The following is a 16051-nucleotide window of genomic DNA, read 5'->3' as shown; positions in this document are numbered from 1 at the left end:
TTAAGCTGACTTGATGCAGCTCTTAAAAAAAATTAGATCTGGCTGTGGGAAGGGAGACTCCAGTGAACTGAAACTCTGGGGTCTAGCCTAACTTCTTTCACTATGTCTGAAATCACAAAATAAAGCCTCAGATTCAAAGATGAGTATCAAATTCAAGGTAACAAATTTCTGTTTTGTTCTAAAAAGTTGATTTCTGTGGTTGAAGGCAAAATTTCCACACACTTGTCAGCTATTTAGGAGCCTGAGTTCTTCTAATTGGCATGTTATTTTAGCCTAGAAAGGAACTATATGAGGAATCAGTCATATGTGCAAACTGAACTCTATTGGTAATCTTCTAATTCAGGTTTCATCATCCTCTGTCATAGCTGAAAGGCATAGCACACTATGTTAGCATTAGTAGTGCAAAACCTTGGAAAAATGTATAAGGACAGCAGCTGATACCATATATAGTGAATATGAATTTCCCAATTTATGGCACCAAATCAATGATACAAAATGCTACATATTTTCTTAATATGCATAAGGGTAGTATATATTATATTTTTCATCGTTAAAAAACCATAGGAATTTATATATAACATTTTTGTAATAATACAGATGCTGCACAAAGTTACTAACACATGAAAAACTAACAGACTACAGAGTAGCTATGATATAGCCAAAAAATTGTTACACCTATCTTAACAGACTATAAAGAAGCTACAATCCAGCCAAAACCAGTTACACATGGCTTGGATGTGTGTTTTGTAAATTACCTCTTGCTTGCGTACAAGCCAGAAAAAAGTGTGTGTGTAACTGCTTCATTTGCTTTCTATGATAACTCAAGGGACAAGAAAGGCCTGAAAATTCGTTTGCATTTTCCATTTCATACCTTTACATAAGTACGAAGGGAATTTCTATATGAAGTAGCATTCTAATGCATCGTACCTGAAGATAAACTATGTCAATGGCTGAATACATTTTACTACAGATGATTCTGGGCTGTATTTCTATGGCAGCCCTTCATTGAATTACCACTTTTCGGATATTTTCCTAGCTATCAAAGTGTTACTCAGCTAGTTACTTTCTCAGAGATTAGTTTCTGTTGCAGGCAGGACTGAGCAGTGTATAACAATGGCCTCAGAGCTTCTCCAGGCAGTTTACTATATTTTCTGGCTTGCTGACAGAGACACTTAATGGAAGCAGAAAGATCAAGTGTCCTTAGATCAATTTAAAAAAGAAAATAAAAAAAAGATAAACCCAACAGTTTCTGTTTATATCCTATAAATACATATTAGAGTTCATAGTCCCAGGGCCAATAACCTGATTTTAAAAAATGGATGGATGATATACTCCAAGTCTTCAAACATTACTAAAATGAGTTTGGTCATAAACAACATCCTTCCTGGAACATAAATCTGAACTTCTGAACTTCAGAAATACCTGTGCACCCTCATTTACTTCAGTGTCTGTGTGAAAACTGTAGATAATTGTGAAAATTGCAGTAGGGAAGTAGTTTTATGTCAGTTCAGAGAACTGAGTAGCATTTCTCCTATGCAAAAGTATGAGAAGGAATCTGTCCATAAAACTTGCAGATATAATTTCAACTATCTAGTGAAATTCAAGAGTGAATAATAATGTCTTGGCATTAATTTGAATAAGAGTATGTTTGAAGAACCAGAAAGACCATGTTTATGTTTTTCAGAATTTAAAGAATTTGGCATTATTAAAGGTCATAAAACATTTGTGACTGGATGGGACTATAGACAGTAGAGTTTTAAATATTTTGGTGTCAGATGTGAGTCTATGCATGTGAATGACTGACCCTGTAACCCACATAAGATTTTACAAATGTGTATTTCTATATATTTTTGTGGGACATTTGTTTCATTATATATAGAGAACAGAGAAGAAAATCCAAAATCTTTTGTTAAGAATGTCTTACCTTCATAGTACACTTTAAACCCATGAGCACTAACTGCAAAGTCACTTGTCAAGCGCAGTGAAAATACAGATTTCGTACTTGTCACAGGTGGAGGGAGATGAAATCCCGTTAACCTAAAAAACAAAAAACCCACAACTCGTGGTTAATTGTCTGAAAAAAATAGAATTGTGTGTGACAGGTTGCTGTTCCAAACAATATTTCATAATGGAAAGGGCAATGGACTTAAAAGTATATAGTTTACTTAAGAAAATTATATTTATATAATAGTTTAAGAAATCAATATCAAATTTTAGCAGCTTTCGTGGACATGGAGCCAGGTAAGGTATGTTGTTTAGAGAAAACTACTTAGAGATGATAGTAAGATATAGAAACTGGACTTTAAAAAGAGTCCAGATTATCAATAAATGAAAAAAAAAAAAAAAAAACAAACAACCAAAAAAACCCCAAACAAACAAAAACACACACACACACACAAAAAAAAAAAAAAAAAAGAGCCACAAACCGTTAGCCAATTTATACTATTTAGGGTTATGTTAAAACATCTGTTGCATTTTATATTTTACACTGACTTCTGTTAAAATCTGTAGTGGGTGAATCTTCTGCAGTAATATGATGAGAGAAAGGGGACCATGATTCACTTTACTGAGGAAATTTAAAATTACTTAACCTATGTACTTTAACCTCAAAGAAGATATTTCTGCTTTCAACTCAAACAGGAAATCCAAAGAGCATCATTGTGAAATCATACATCCCTCATGTGCGGGGTTTGGGTGGCAGGGTTTTGGTACCAGGGGAGGGGTCTACAGTGGTGGCCCCTGTGAGAAGCTTCTCAAAGCTCCCCCAGCTCCAAGTCAGTCCCGCCTCTGGCCAAGGCTGAGCCACTTAGTGATGGTGGCCGTGCCTCTGGGATAATGTATTTAAGAAGGGGAACCTGAGTTGGGGACGACTTTGAGTTAGGAGAGGGACACCTGTACAAACACCGAGGTCAGTGAAGGGAAGGAGGCAGTGGGGGCAGGTGGGCTGTATCCCATGGTGGGATGGATGGCAGGGCTGCCCTCCCTGCCACCATGGGGGTCACCGGAGGAACAGAGATTCCTCCTGCAGCCTGGGGAGGATCTCCGGGGCTCTATGGGAAGAAGCAGCCCCTGCTGTTGTAGTTCGGCACTAGGAGGACTGCAACATGTGGAGGTGACCCACGCCAGAGCACCTCAGGAAGAATGTGTCCTGTGGGGAGGACTCGCAGTGAAGAGAGTTTGTGGAGGACTGTCTGCTGTGAGAGGGATGTCAAGTGGAGCAGGGGAAGGAATGCAGAGCAGCGCATCCCTCCGACCCTGGAGGGAGAAGCATTGGACTGACTGCACCCCCACCCCCCCCATCCCCCGGAGGAGGAGGTAGAAATATCAGGAAAAAAAGAGCCTAGAGAGAAAGGAGAGGTGGGAGAAGCTGTTTTTAAGATATGATAACTTTTCTCACTGTCCCATTCTGTCTGTTGAATGTTGGTTTTGTAAAGTGTTAGAATTAAAGTGATGTTCTTGTTTATTTCTCCTTCCCCTAGGAGTGTCTTTTGCCTGTGACCATTTAAATGGGTGAGCAACCCCTCCCTGTCCTTATCTCTCCTCAGCCTTTTTTTTTTTTTTTTTTTAAATTATTATTTTTCTTCTTCCCAGCACCGGCAGGGATGGGGTGAGTGAGCAGCTGGGTGGTGCTCAACTACCCTCTGGGCTCAAACCAGGACCATAAAGACAACTCTCTTGCAAGGAGTTACGGGGTACCTAGGAGGGGTTTTTTTTGTTGGTTCGTTTGGTTTTATTAAAACCGGCATGTTTGAGACAGAGATGAAAGGACAATTTTTGTGTACTCATAGCACTGCTGATATGCTCTGCTGATAGACACCTCTACACATTCTTTTCATTTGATGTAGATAACACTTCCTCTGTTCTAGGAGAATAACCCAGTCAGGGTTCATACCAGAGCCACAAACCCCATAGTATTTACCTGTCAAAAATATGTAGATAACAAATTTAATAATTTAGCAGTGTATACTCAGAAAAGAAAACTAGACATACCTCTGGAGCCCAGTTAGTTGTGTATGGCAAATTGTCTAGCAGATTAGGATGATTTACTTTATTAATTATTAACATTCAATTGTTTTCATGTGTTTGTAGCTGAGCCCTATTTTTGCTCATTACTTTGAATTTAGAATTATAGAAAAATTTAAGTCAGAAGACAGTTATGGAGGTCAGACAGTCCAACCTCCTGCTCAAAGTAGGCTTAACGTAAATCAAAGTTGCTGAAGACGTACCTTTTCTCCTAAAATAAATTCACCATTTCCTTTTTTTTTTTTAATTCATACATTCATGATTATATTTTAATTTACTGCTACATGTGAAATAAAATTTAATGTACATATGTACAAACAATCTCCAAAACTCTTCACTACTTTGTAAAACACCCACTATAAAACAGCTGTGTTTTAAGTATGATTCACAGAGACATTTGATTTTTCAGTACATTTCTATAAGATTCCAGAACATCCAGTTCATAGGTTGGTCTTGTGAACACTTAAAAAACAAAAAAATATGTGAACTCTGATATTTTTTACTGGAAATAAAAGTACATATTTTTAATTTTGCTTGATATAAGTACTGCGAACACCAATGGTGTTTAATGTTTCTTAATACATTTTCTGCTGCTTGTACTGAAATTCACTCTCAGTCTTGTTCTGAAATGAACTGATAAGTTATGTCCTGCCATTATCAGTATTTCTAGTCTCACCAGAGGGAAGGACAGAGAGTGATGAGAAGCCCGGAATTTTAAAGGTCAGGAAATTATTTCCTGAAAAATTATTGCAATTGCAATATTAGCATTTATTTTAATGATTTATCTATTTTTAATGTTTAGATACGTTTAGATGAGTTTTACGTAGTGTACTAGTAATTCACCTTGAGACTCATTTGCTGTGGGTACCATAAAAAGTTTTATATTGTTCTGTGATGACTATCTCCTTAGTGTTCTTACTACTTGATGTTCTGAACAGATACTCTAAATTAATGGGTGTTATGTTGTTGGTTTTTCTTAGGTAATCTTTGGCAAAAAATCCCACAATAGCCTGCCTTTTTTTCCAGGAAATATTCATTCATTACCCTATGCCCTCACTGAAACAATTGTTAAAGACACTGCAATAGCCAATGTGTGCTATTGGTCACAATCATGACAGGTATGAAAACCAAATTGTAAGATAATAATATTTACAGCATAATGACCAGAAAATTCAAAAACATAAAAAAGTAGCAATGACAATAAAGGAGGTGTATATACAGATCTGTTTTGTCATTAACATCTTCATGACTAATGTAATTAAATCAAAAGTAGATTAAAGAATATGAATGTGCAAAGACAGAGCATTATTTACAGAATATTTACGATTTAGGAAATGCATTATTTTATTCTGTTATGAAAATATATTTTTATTCTAGCAATAAAACATTAATAAAATGCTTAACTCTCCCAAATGGGCATATGCACTCTTTTACAAGTCAATATCAATGCAATTTTTCATTAGCTTATTCATAAACCAATAAATACATTAATTCATTGGTAAGTATCACCACTTGAAAGTAATCTGATTTAACATAAAACCAAGCAATAATTTGAATAAAAATTTAATTTGCAGCACACAGTAGGTCTAGCTGGTATCTAGTTAGCTAATCAATGACTTGAGACAATTGTGGGTATAAACACATATCCAGCGGAAAAGAAATACATGTTTATCTCAAATTATTTAATTTTATGAGTGGTACATATACACAACTTAGATGGGTAGGGTATTTTTAAAATGAACACGTTACTAGTGTGGCAAGTATTACAGGTCCATGTGCAAAATGGATCGTTATTAGAGCCGTTTGATACCATTTAGCTTTCAGGGGTCTGCCTTTTATCACCATCACTGTGCTGCATTCACTCAGAAAGGTTCAGCTTGATTCTTTAATTCAGTTGCTACGCTTAAATTTATATGAAAAAATGCAGAGGTTTTATTTGTTGTTTAGTGGATGCAGAGTTAATTAAAAATTTTTATAAGTAAAATACAACATGCAAATATCACTTGATAAAATACTACACATTTTCAAAAGGGAATATAATGTAATTTGCTCAGACAATTGAAGTAACATAATACTTGACTATTTTTCATTGGGTACTACAGTACATTGACCTCAGAGCTTAAGTCTCACTTGTGTGTAAAACTCTTCAAAAAGATCAATATTAGCTAGAATAGTTTTCTTTACCATTGAAAATAAAACATAGCAAGTACGTAACAACTGCAGCAGAGAGATGTCAGGTAAGCAACAAAATGCCTGCAAGATAATGTATGTGCATAGGTCTGATTGTCACTTATTCAGACCAGTCACAAATGGCTAACGAAGAGAGTAAGTACCCTGGTAAAAGCAAAACTTTAGGTGGGACACTTATGCAAAACAAGCAGTCATCTCCTTCATCTGGTATCATCTGCATATTAATCATATTTAAAATTCAAATTTCCTGTAGTAGCTGAGGGGTTTTTTTATCTGCAGCAATTTTCTCTTAAATACTATTTGCATACTTCATTCCATTTGCATCAACTTTTTTCAAATTTAAAATACCTAATGGAGTGATTCAGGTGTCTCTCTACTGTTTTAGACACTGTGAGGTACCTGAGACATCAACACAGAGCTGGTAGATATGACATTGGACCAGCATGAGACCCATCGCTCTTCTGGAGAGCAGGAGGCCAGGCAGGATCCCTTAGGGATTCTAGATGAGCCCCCATGTAATGTTTAGACACTTCAATCACCCCTTTATAGTCTACCACTCTGGCAGAATAAATTTATACTAGGACAGGTGGGCTTTGAGGGGGAGGGAGCTTTCCATTCACACAGTCCTTATCCTCTTTCCCTTTTTTGCTTTGGAATTGGCTCATTTATGTTCCCTAAAATACATAAACATATCCCATAAGCAACTGATACTGGCTTCTGTGGCGAGAAACCATGGGAACCAAAATGCAGTGTCTATAGAAGTCTGCGAAAAATATATTTCTTTCTGTTTCAACTCTTAAAAAATAAAATCTTGAACTTAACATTATACTGGAATATTTGATTGAGATGCTGCAGTTCAGCTACAAAGTGTTATCCAACATAGAACCGTGACACAAGTTTTTAAATTAATACATATGTTTGGTTTGTTCTCGCTGCTGTCTTAGCAAGCTTGTCAGGTATGTTACACCCACAGGAAATGGACACATTATATGTCCATCTAGTAGACTCTGAAGTTGTGAATGTGAAGTATGAAACTAGCTGGGTAGATGCCCAAAGGCAACAGATAATTCTGGGAGTGCAGGAAAAGGTTCAGATACATTTTTATTTATTCAGCTCTTCTACATTAGAAACATCAGATGTTGTTCTTGAAAAACTTCTTGTCTACAGAAATTCTGAAACTCCATTAGTAAATATGGTAAAAATAAAGTTGATCTATCATGTGGAGATATAATATATATATATAGATATTATTTGCATAATTTAGATATTTGCAAGCAAAATTATGATGCTTTGTAAAGTAGTATCAATAATGTGAATCTGGCAAAGTTTTTTGTAATCACTTCACCATGTAAGAATGAACAGAACAGAAACACTTGGTAACTGGGAGCCAGAGTAAAAGGCATGTGCGATATGATTAAATATAGGTGTATAAATAACCTCAAATAGACCCAAGACTGAGAAGAAAATCTCCATCATCACCATCATACTCTTTGGCAAAGTATTCATCTTGCTGGTTGTTTATGATAACTACCCCCTGGTGCCATCTTCATCCACCTGAGGAAAACCAAAGCTGTTCCAGACCCAGAGGGATATCAGAAGGGTGAGAACACCACCAGAGAAAAGAGGTAGATTCTAGGAAGATTCTGTACAATTTTAACTGCATTATCAATAAGATTTTGCTTTAATAATTGGTTACATGGAGTATGAGTGTTACTAATTTGTAAGTGGATTAGTAATAACTGATGTTATATTAACTGTTATATTTTTATTTGTTAAGATTTCTTGGCAAAATAAGACATATTTTATCTGGGTCTTCAGATGTCTCTAAGTACTAAGGATGCAAGTGCAGAATATTTCCCAATGTACAAATGAAGTGACTAAAAGATGTCCGTTTCCATCTGAAAGACTAGTTTCGCAGGAATCTGTGTCATATATGGGGAAGTTCTCTGACTCAATCCTTAGATCTTTTTTCAGTAAAGGAAAAGGTCAAATGGAGTCTGCGACAAAACATTGTCTTACGTCTGCAGGAATTTCTAAATATCCTGTCACCATTAATTAAAATATAGTAAATAAATTCTAAGAATTTTTTATTATTTCTGAATATATACAAAAAATCTGTAGTAATAATTTTTATTTTATTAGTGACTGAAAATTACGTAATTATTTTCTTTCAGACATGCCATTTACAGTGTGTATCACTGTGTCCTCTTCCTGTGGGTTACTGTATTTTGACACATGCTGTAGATTCACAAAAAACATGGTCATACAACACTAAAGAGTTGAATCTCTGTCTGTTTTCCTTTTATAAACTGGATTTTAATACTTACTCCACAAATAATTGTCATATCTCTCACTCTCTTTTTTAAATCATCTATATCATCATTTATGAACAACAAATCATCTTAGATTTATGGTTTCCAAGATTTTAAGGTTTCTGACTGGAGATTTCTGACGTTTGATCAATGATTTGTTCTCTGCTTTTACAGTGATCCTTTAATCATATATCAAGTGAGCTTTTAGTTGCATGCTGGACTTTAAAGCTCCCAACTGCAGGAACAAAATTAGAGCAATCTCTTCATAACTGCAAAGTTAAAATCTTGGAAAGCAGTCTTGATTAGTCATACAAAAGTGCTCCCAGATAAATTGTTTACTTGAGATTGTAGTGTGATAAGTGACAACATTTCCTCACTGCCTGTATATCCCAGATAAACTGTTGTTTGACAAAACATCAATTACCCTTTTAAATATGCAATTTTTTAAAAGTGTATTTTAAAGACTTTTTTTTCAGGTTCACAAAATTCTAGCTTTTTTACAGTCTGCTACTGCTTTCCAAAGAAAATACATCCCACCTAGAATATTTCAGTTTGGATTGCATAGTATACAAGGAGATTGACCAAAAGATCTTTTAAGTGAATAGTAGTCTTTCACTTGATCTAAATAAACTTTTGATTAGCTCATAGGAATTTTGCAACAGGAAGATTTCTAGGTTAATCTGAAATGTGTGTCCCTAAACAAATAAAATAATGCAGAAATATAAAATATGTCAACATGACAACTTATTATAACTTTGACTCTAAGATTAGAGTGTCAAAGTCCATCCATTCTCAATTTTAGTTTGATCTCCAAAGAACTGTTTATTCTTAATGTCAAATGGAGAAGATGGATTCTGAAGAATACGCCTAATAAGCAATATACCAAATATAAAATAAAATTTGGTAAAATTAACTTTTTTATACCTTCACTGAGAATCTTTCCCACAGATAAAGCCAAACTTTCTGAAGACAGTAGAAATGTTACTCCATATTTAACTGTTTCCAGGAAATTGAAATATCTGATATATTTAAAGCACATACAAAATATTTCTAATTATAGCTTTTGCTTTTATAATATTAATATAACTTTTATTTTTCTTCCACTGTGAAATTTTTGTCTCAGTGTTACATATGCAACTTGATAATCTTCAGTGTTATTCTTAAAATCTGTAGTACATAAAAAAATGAAGCTGCATAACCAGTGGATTTCTTCTATCAAACTAAATACAGTCCTCCTACCAATTGTGTTATTTGCTGCTATGCCCAGTAACATTATATTATTTATGCAGACACTACCATTTAATACTTATCAAATAAATGCAGCTTAAACTTAGTACGGTACTGCTGGGGCTCGATCTTGTTGGACTACATGCTGATGAATTCATTATTAGCTGATAGTCTTGTCTGTGTGTTTGTGCATTCATATACACTTCTATTCATTTTCTAAGTAGCAGATTAGATTTAACATCTGACTAGAATGATGTTACACCGATTCAATTTCAAATTTAGTGAGATATGGTCTTTTACCTGCCAAATTCTTGTTAACATTTTCCTGCTACTTCTGATTATTGAAAGAAAAAAAAAAAAAGAAATCATAGATGCCCTCAGCAGAAGGGATTGCTTATTTGCATTTGCTAAGATAAAAACATCCTCTTCTCACCCAAATTGTTACTGCATTTGTTGTGATCAGAATCTGGTTGACTGAAATAAAAATTTCTTCAGGTTTTTTTCTAGGAACAGTTTTAATTTGTCTACTAATGCAAATCAAATCTTTGTTTCTGAGGACCCTATCCCCTCACTTATACATGTCATGGCATTTTCTTATGTTGAATACTGAGATATCGAAGAGAAGATATGATTACTTAGTAAAGTACGAATTTTAAATGTGTAGTGTATCCAATTTGGCATCCTATATTTCTGACTGCCACATTAAAATTGTGTATTTTCCTATTGGCATATTATTTATTGGTTGCCTTATTTCATGATAATGGAAAATCTGTTTCACTTTCAGTCTGTTTTGTGGTCTTTTTTTATCATGTCTCTTCCATAATAACTCATCAAACATACAAGCACCTCTGATTTCTGACCAGCAAACTAACTATCTCCCAGTAGAAAGTTCCAAAAGCACTGAAAACTAGCTAAGGAGCAGTAACAGTGAGTCATAAAAGGTAGTTAACAGAAAAGCTAGGAAAGGCAAGGTAATATGCTTTTCAAAATTAAAGTATGCATTTCACTACCAAGATCTTTGATGAAATCTATGACATTAAATACACTATTTAAATGTCAGTGGTGCTTTTATGTTTATGAATGAGTTAAGAAATAAAATTACTTTAAAAAGTAAAAGTTACCTACAACCATTATCTACAAATATGTTTGCTTTTGAATAAGACCATGCATCTTTAAAGTATTCCAGAACTTATTAACCCAAAGTTTTTCCTCCCTCCCTGAAACTGAATTGCCCATATTCCACACACAAAATCATACAGGACATTCACTCTGAAGTATATCTCATGCTATTGGATTTCTGTATCATATTCCACAGCCTAGTGCTTGAGATTTAGTTGTAATTGTTTTAGTATAATTTACTTTCTCAGTGTCCACTGTAAACTAGAATGAATGCAACAAGAGATTTTTTTTTTATTCTTGTTTTGACTTTCCCATGCAGTTTACCAAAAATACATTAATCTTCCCAAATAAATAAATGCAAAACTTGTCCTATTGAAAATGTGAGAAATACATAGGAAAGTTACTATAAAAAGATTGCCTGGTTAGCCTAAAATATTAATTCCACAGCACAAGATAACAAGATAAATCAGACTGGAAGGAACCTCAGGAGATGTATATTCCAGAGACTTGCTCAAAGGAGGGTCAGGTCTGAGATCAGACCACATTGCCCAGGGCCTTATAACTCTTAAAACCTGAAAATCTACAAGCCTCTCTGGGCAATCAGATCCAGTCCTTAATTGTCCATGAGACACACGGTGACAGATTCAAATAATTCTATGTGATAATAGCTTCTTTGACCTGATTTAAGTAACATACCTAAGTGATCACAAATACTGCAGGAGAGAGGATCTTGCAGTTCTAACATGCTTGTTCCCACAATACACACTGATGTCAGAAAGTGCTGTTTTCCCAGTGGAAGAACAGAAACAAGAGACCAGGATTCAGACTTGGTTTAAAAACCTTAATCTCTGTAGAGAGACAGTTCTTTCTCACAGCCCTTAATTTAAATAAATCATAGAAGCATAGAATAGTTTGAGTTGGAAGGGACCTCCAAAAGTAATGTAGTTCAACTTCCCTTCATCTTCAACTCATTAACATCTTTAACATCTTCAACTAGATCAGGTTGCTGAAAGTCCTGTCCAGCCTGACCTTGAATGTTTCCAGGGATGGGGCACCTACAACTTCTCTGGACAACCTATTCCAGTGTTTCATTAACCTCATTGTAAGAAACATCTTCCTTATATTGAATCTGAATCTAATCTCAGTTTAAAACCATTGCCCCTTCTTTTATTGCTACATGCATGGATGCTAAAAAGTCTGTCTCCATCTTTCTTATAAGCCGCTTTAAGTATTGAAAGGCTGCAATAAGGTCTCCCCAGTGCCTCTAGTTGAGTGGAGGGGGAACAAAACAAAGCCCAGAGGACAGTACTAAGGAAAAATAGAAGGTGCCAAAGTGCAGATACACAATATCTAACATGTCAACCTACAAAACTGTCTGTGAAAGATGAATTTCATTGTAGAACTCCTAGAACAAATGAATGAATTTTATTCTTTACCACCACTACAATAAAAATAAACTGGTTCCCACATAAAACAACTATAAACTTTGTTAGCACATATTACTGTTTATTTCTTGTACAGATCTTAGAAGAGTATTTCTACATTTGCAAAGACACCCTACTTTTCTTAGTTTCCAATGTATGTTTGGGATTGGTTTTCTAAGTGATTTTTTACAATTTTTATTTCTTGTTTAGATAGAGGAATGATAAAAATTAAATTTCACACAAAAAAAAAAGATAATATTTTAAAATGAGTACACCAGAACATTTCTGAAAGTAAAAACCTACTATTAACATTGTACATACGAATTTAAATTTCTGAAGATGTGAGAGTCCTATATCTAATCTGATGGATCACATCAACAATATTTCCATGATTATATATTTCTGACTGCTCTATTAACTGTCAGAGCAAAAGTAGTTTCCCTTTAACTCTTCAATGCCTTGGCCTTTTCTCCCATCCATATTCTATGCACCCACATATGCATCCATGCTTTTCTGACCTTTGAGCAGAAGAGACCATGTCCAAACAGCAACTTCCAAGAATGTCAAAGGTTTAAAAGTCAAGGAAAAATAGTAGTTAATCAGAGATTAACAAATATGCTCCAAAAGAATTCTGAAGTATTGGATTGCACAATCACTCATGATGCCAATCAAGTCACTACTCACACTTATTAATGAATTTTAGAGGGAGAAATAATGACATACTTTGCATTTCTTTTTGCCGATATGTTCTGTTTTTCCAACATTATATTAGAAAGTAAAATAGTCCAGAATAACTAAAATTATAATAGATTCCTTTTAATCCTTTCTACTTCAAAATTTTTCCATTGACCCAGTATATATTTTCCTATAGTACTCAAAGAATTAAGCATCATGGTTTTCTTGCTAGTATTCTGCTATAGTTTGTTAGAAAATAACTTATAGTTTAAAGAAAAGCTATTAATTCTTTCATAATAATAGAAAGAATTCTATGAAACTTAGAAATGGCAAATTATAACTGATAAGATGAAGTTCAATTACCTTGTTAAACTACTTTTATTAACCCAAGTTTAGAAGGATTCAGAAAGGGATTGGACATGTAACTAACAAGTAAATTCAGAGTCCAGTAGTATATCACTTTAAGAATTGATAGAGTTTTAAAAGGGATATGAAAATCTCATGATTCAATAATTCAATCACTTTCTAGGCAGTGAGTTAAACTGAAGCTCTGTAATGTGTATATTTCATGGGTAACCTCATGTCAAGGTTTTGGTAGTGGGAGAGGCTCTGTGAGGATAGGTCAGAGGCTGCTCCATGCTGGACACAGCTAGGTCCAGACCCACTGCAGAACACAGCTAAGCCCACCAGCAAAGCTGGTGGTGCCTCTGTGGAAACATTTAAGAGGATAAATGCTGCACAAGCAATGAGAAGTGAGGAAAAACGGTGAAAAACAGCCTGTGAACACTAAGGTCAGAGAAGGACAGGGAGATGGTGTGTCGGGCAATGTAGCAGACATTTCTCTGCAGCCCATGGAGTGCCATGCTAGAGTATATATCCACACTGTAGCCTCTGGAAGACCCCGAACAAGAGCAGATGGACATTCCCTGAAGTAATTACAGCCTATGAAGAAGACCCATTGGAGCAGTCCATGGAGGACCCAGGCTGGGACTGGGAAAATTGTGAGGAGAAAGAAGCAGCAGAGAGGAACTGTTATGAACCAACCACAGCCCTGCATTCCCCATCTCCTCTGTTCTGCTCAGGGAGGGGAAAGGTAGAGGACATAATAATGGAGTAAAGTTGGGCCTGGGAAGAAAAGGGTGGGTATGAGGGAAAGGTGGTTTAGTTTTTGTCTTTGTTTCTCACCATCCAGTTCTTTTTTTAATTAGCAATTAATGAAATTAATTTTCCCCAAGTTGATTCTGTTTTGCCTGTGGCAGTAATTGGTAAGTGATCTTCCTGTCTTTATCTTGACCTAGGAGCTTTTTTTTATCTTCTCTTCTCCTACAATCCTGTTGTTGGGGGGGGGGAAATGATGGAGTGGATGGGTGGTCATCTGACAGCCAGCCAAGGTCAACTCAACATAACTTCTGGTATTATTTCTTACACACCAGTTCAGAACAAACATTTTTGTAATCTCAAAAGTGTATTGGAAAGGGAAAACACTTCCCTACTAAGTAATAGACAATTAAGTCTGAATCTAATTAGTGTTTAAATTTGTGGGTGTGGATGTGTGGGTGTGGATGTGCGTATGCACATGTTCCTGTTAAGAAGTTATTAAAGGTGCTGAATTTCAGCTGAGAGCTTGATCTGCAGATCCCTGGTAAAATTCAACTGATGTTTGGTCTTCCAGTTTTCCTTCCAAGAAAGCAGAATTCAATTCCATTGAATTAGGAAGAAAGTAAGGAACATAAAGGCTTCTTTAAAAAAATTCCAACTCAAATATGAATAGGAGTAACTTCTACACTTTTCATATGTCTATTCAGTCATTTTAAAATAAATAAATAGAATTTGTCTTCATAGCCTTTAAAACAAAACAAAGATTGAACATAAGCGGCTGACTGGGTTCAAGTTTTACTCTCACTGAAAACGTTAATAAAAATATCCTATCCTTTAGTCAAAAATTCATTAACAAATTGGAATATGATTTATGAACTAATTTATTTTCATCAAATGATAATTTTTCCTTGTCAAAATTCAAAACTCTTCATGTGATCTATTATTTTCAAATAATTATCATAGGTCAAGGCTGAACATTTTTAATTGAACAGCTGCTTTGAACTAAACAATAAATTACTCATCAGGTTCTGGCATGATCATTATATTCTTTACAAAGCATGTTTCTAAAAACTGCCACCATCCATTATCAGTGTGAAACTTTTATTATACAGATCTCCACTTCTTTTTAGAATCAGAAATGAAACAGACTATAAATAATTATCTTTCTTATAACAGTTAATTTATTTTAATACATAAAAAATAGTAAGAACTTCAAATGGTAAGAACCAGATATCTCACTACCATACAAATCGTCTTTAAAATTTTCTAGGGTGAGGATTTGCCTGCTTATTGGACAGAAAAACTGATCATAACAAAACATATCAAAACAATTACTTTTAGCGTATTCAAAAACATTCTAGGTCTTTAAAGTAACAATTAAAAAAAGATGAAACAAGCAGTACATATTCTTAACCTCTGGCAGCTAGAACATTATGACAACGTATTTATTTTCCCCATCTTCTTAAAGCTGGATAAAGATGTACAGCACATTTTAGCAGATCTTGGAGCTCTCTAAACACCAAAGGAAGAAAGCCTTCTCCTTCCAATTTTCCCACAGTTCTGACACTGACTTCACACTGGTTCTAGTGATTTGCACTCTCCTCTGTGAATTGGTTCATTTAACCACGCTCATGAAGAATTTATCCATTAAAAATAAACCCAAGTCAATTCAGTTAGCAAATGGAAACATATCCACAAAAGTGTATCATAGAATCATAGAAAGATTTAGGTTGGAAGGAATCTGGTTCCAACCCCCCTGCCACTGGCAGTTCAATTAGACCAGGTTGCTCAAATCCCCGTCCCACCTGGCCTTGAACACTTCCAGGGAGGGGGCTGCCACAGCTTCTCTGGGCAACCTGTTCCTGTGTCTCACCACCCTCACAGTGAAGCATTTCTTCCTAAAATCTAATCTTAGATCTACCTTCTTTCAGTTTAAAAACATTGACCTTAGCCTATCACTCTCACTCCCTGATAAATAGTCCT

The 16051-nt window shown here is 35.1% G+C and overlaps 1 protein-coding gene across 3 annotated transcripts in view; it reads right to left on the bottom strand.

Annotated features, from left to right (window-relative positions):
• Positions 1-16051, bottom strand: part of CSMD3 (CUB and Sushi multiple domains 3) — a 732271-nt gene that overhangs the window by 611160 nt on the left and 105060 nt on the right. For all 3 annotated transcript variants that reach the window (XM_074897604.1, XM_074897605.1, XM_074897607.1), the window contains exon 3: positions 1925-2037. In XM_074897604.1, the coding sequence (XP_074753705.1) occupies positions 1925-2037 (113 nt within the window). The remainder of the gene's footprint in view (positions 1-1924; positions 2038-16051) is intronic.

The sequence above is a fragment of the Athene noctua genome, chromosome 2, assembly GCF_965140245.1.
Source record: "Athene noctua chromosome 2, bAthNoc1.hap1.1, whole genome shotgun sequence".
Lineage (NCBI taxonomy): Eukaryota > Metazoa > Chordata > Aves > Strigiformes > Strigidae > Athene > Athene noctua.
The sequence above is the reverse complement of the archived record's forward strand: the minus strand, read 5'-3'. Positions and strand labels throughout refer to the sequence as shown.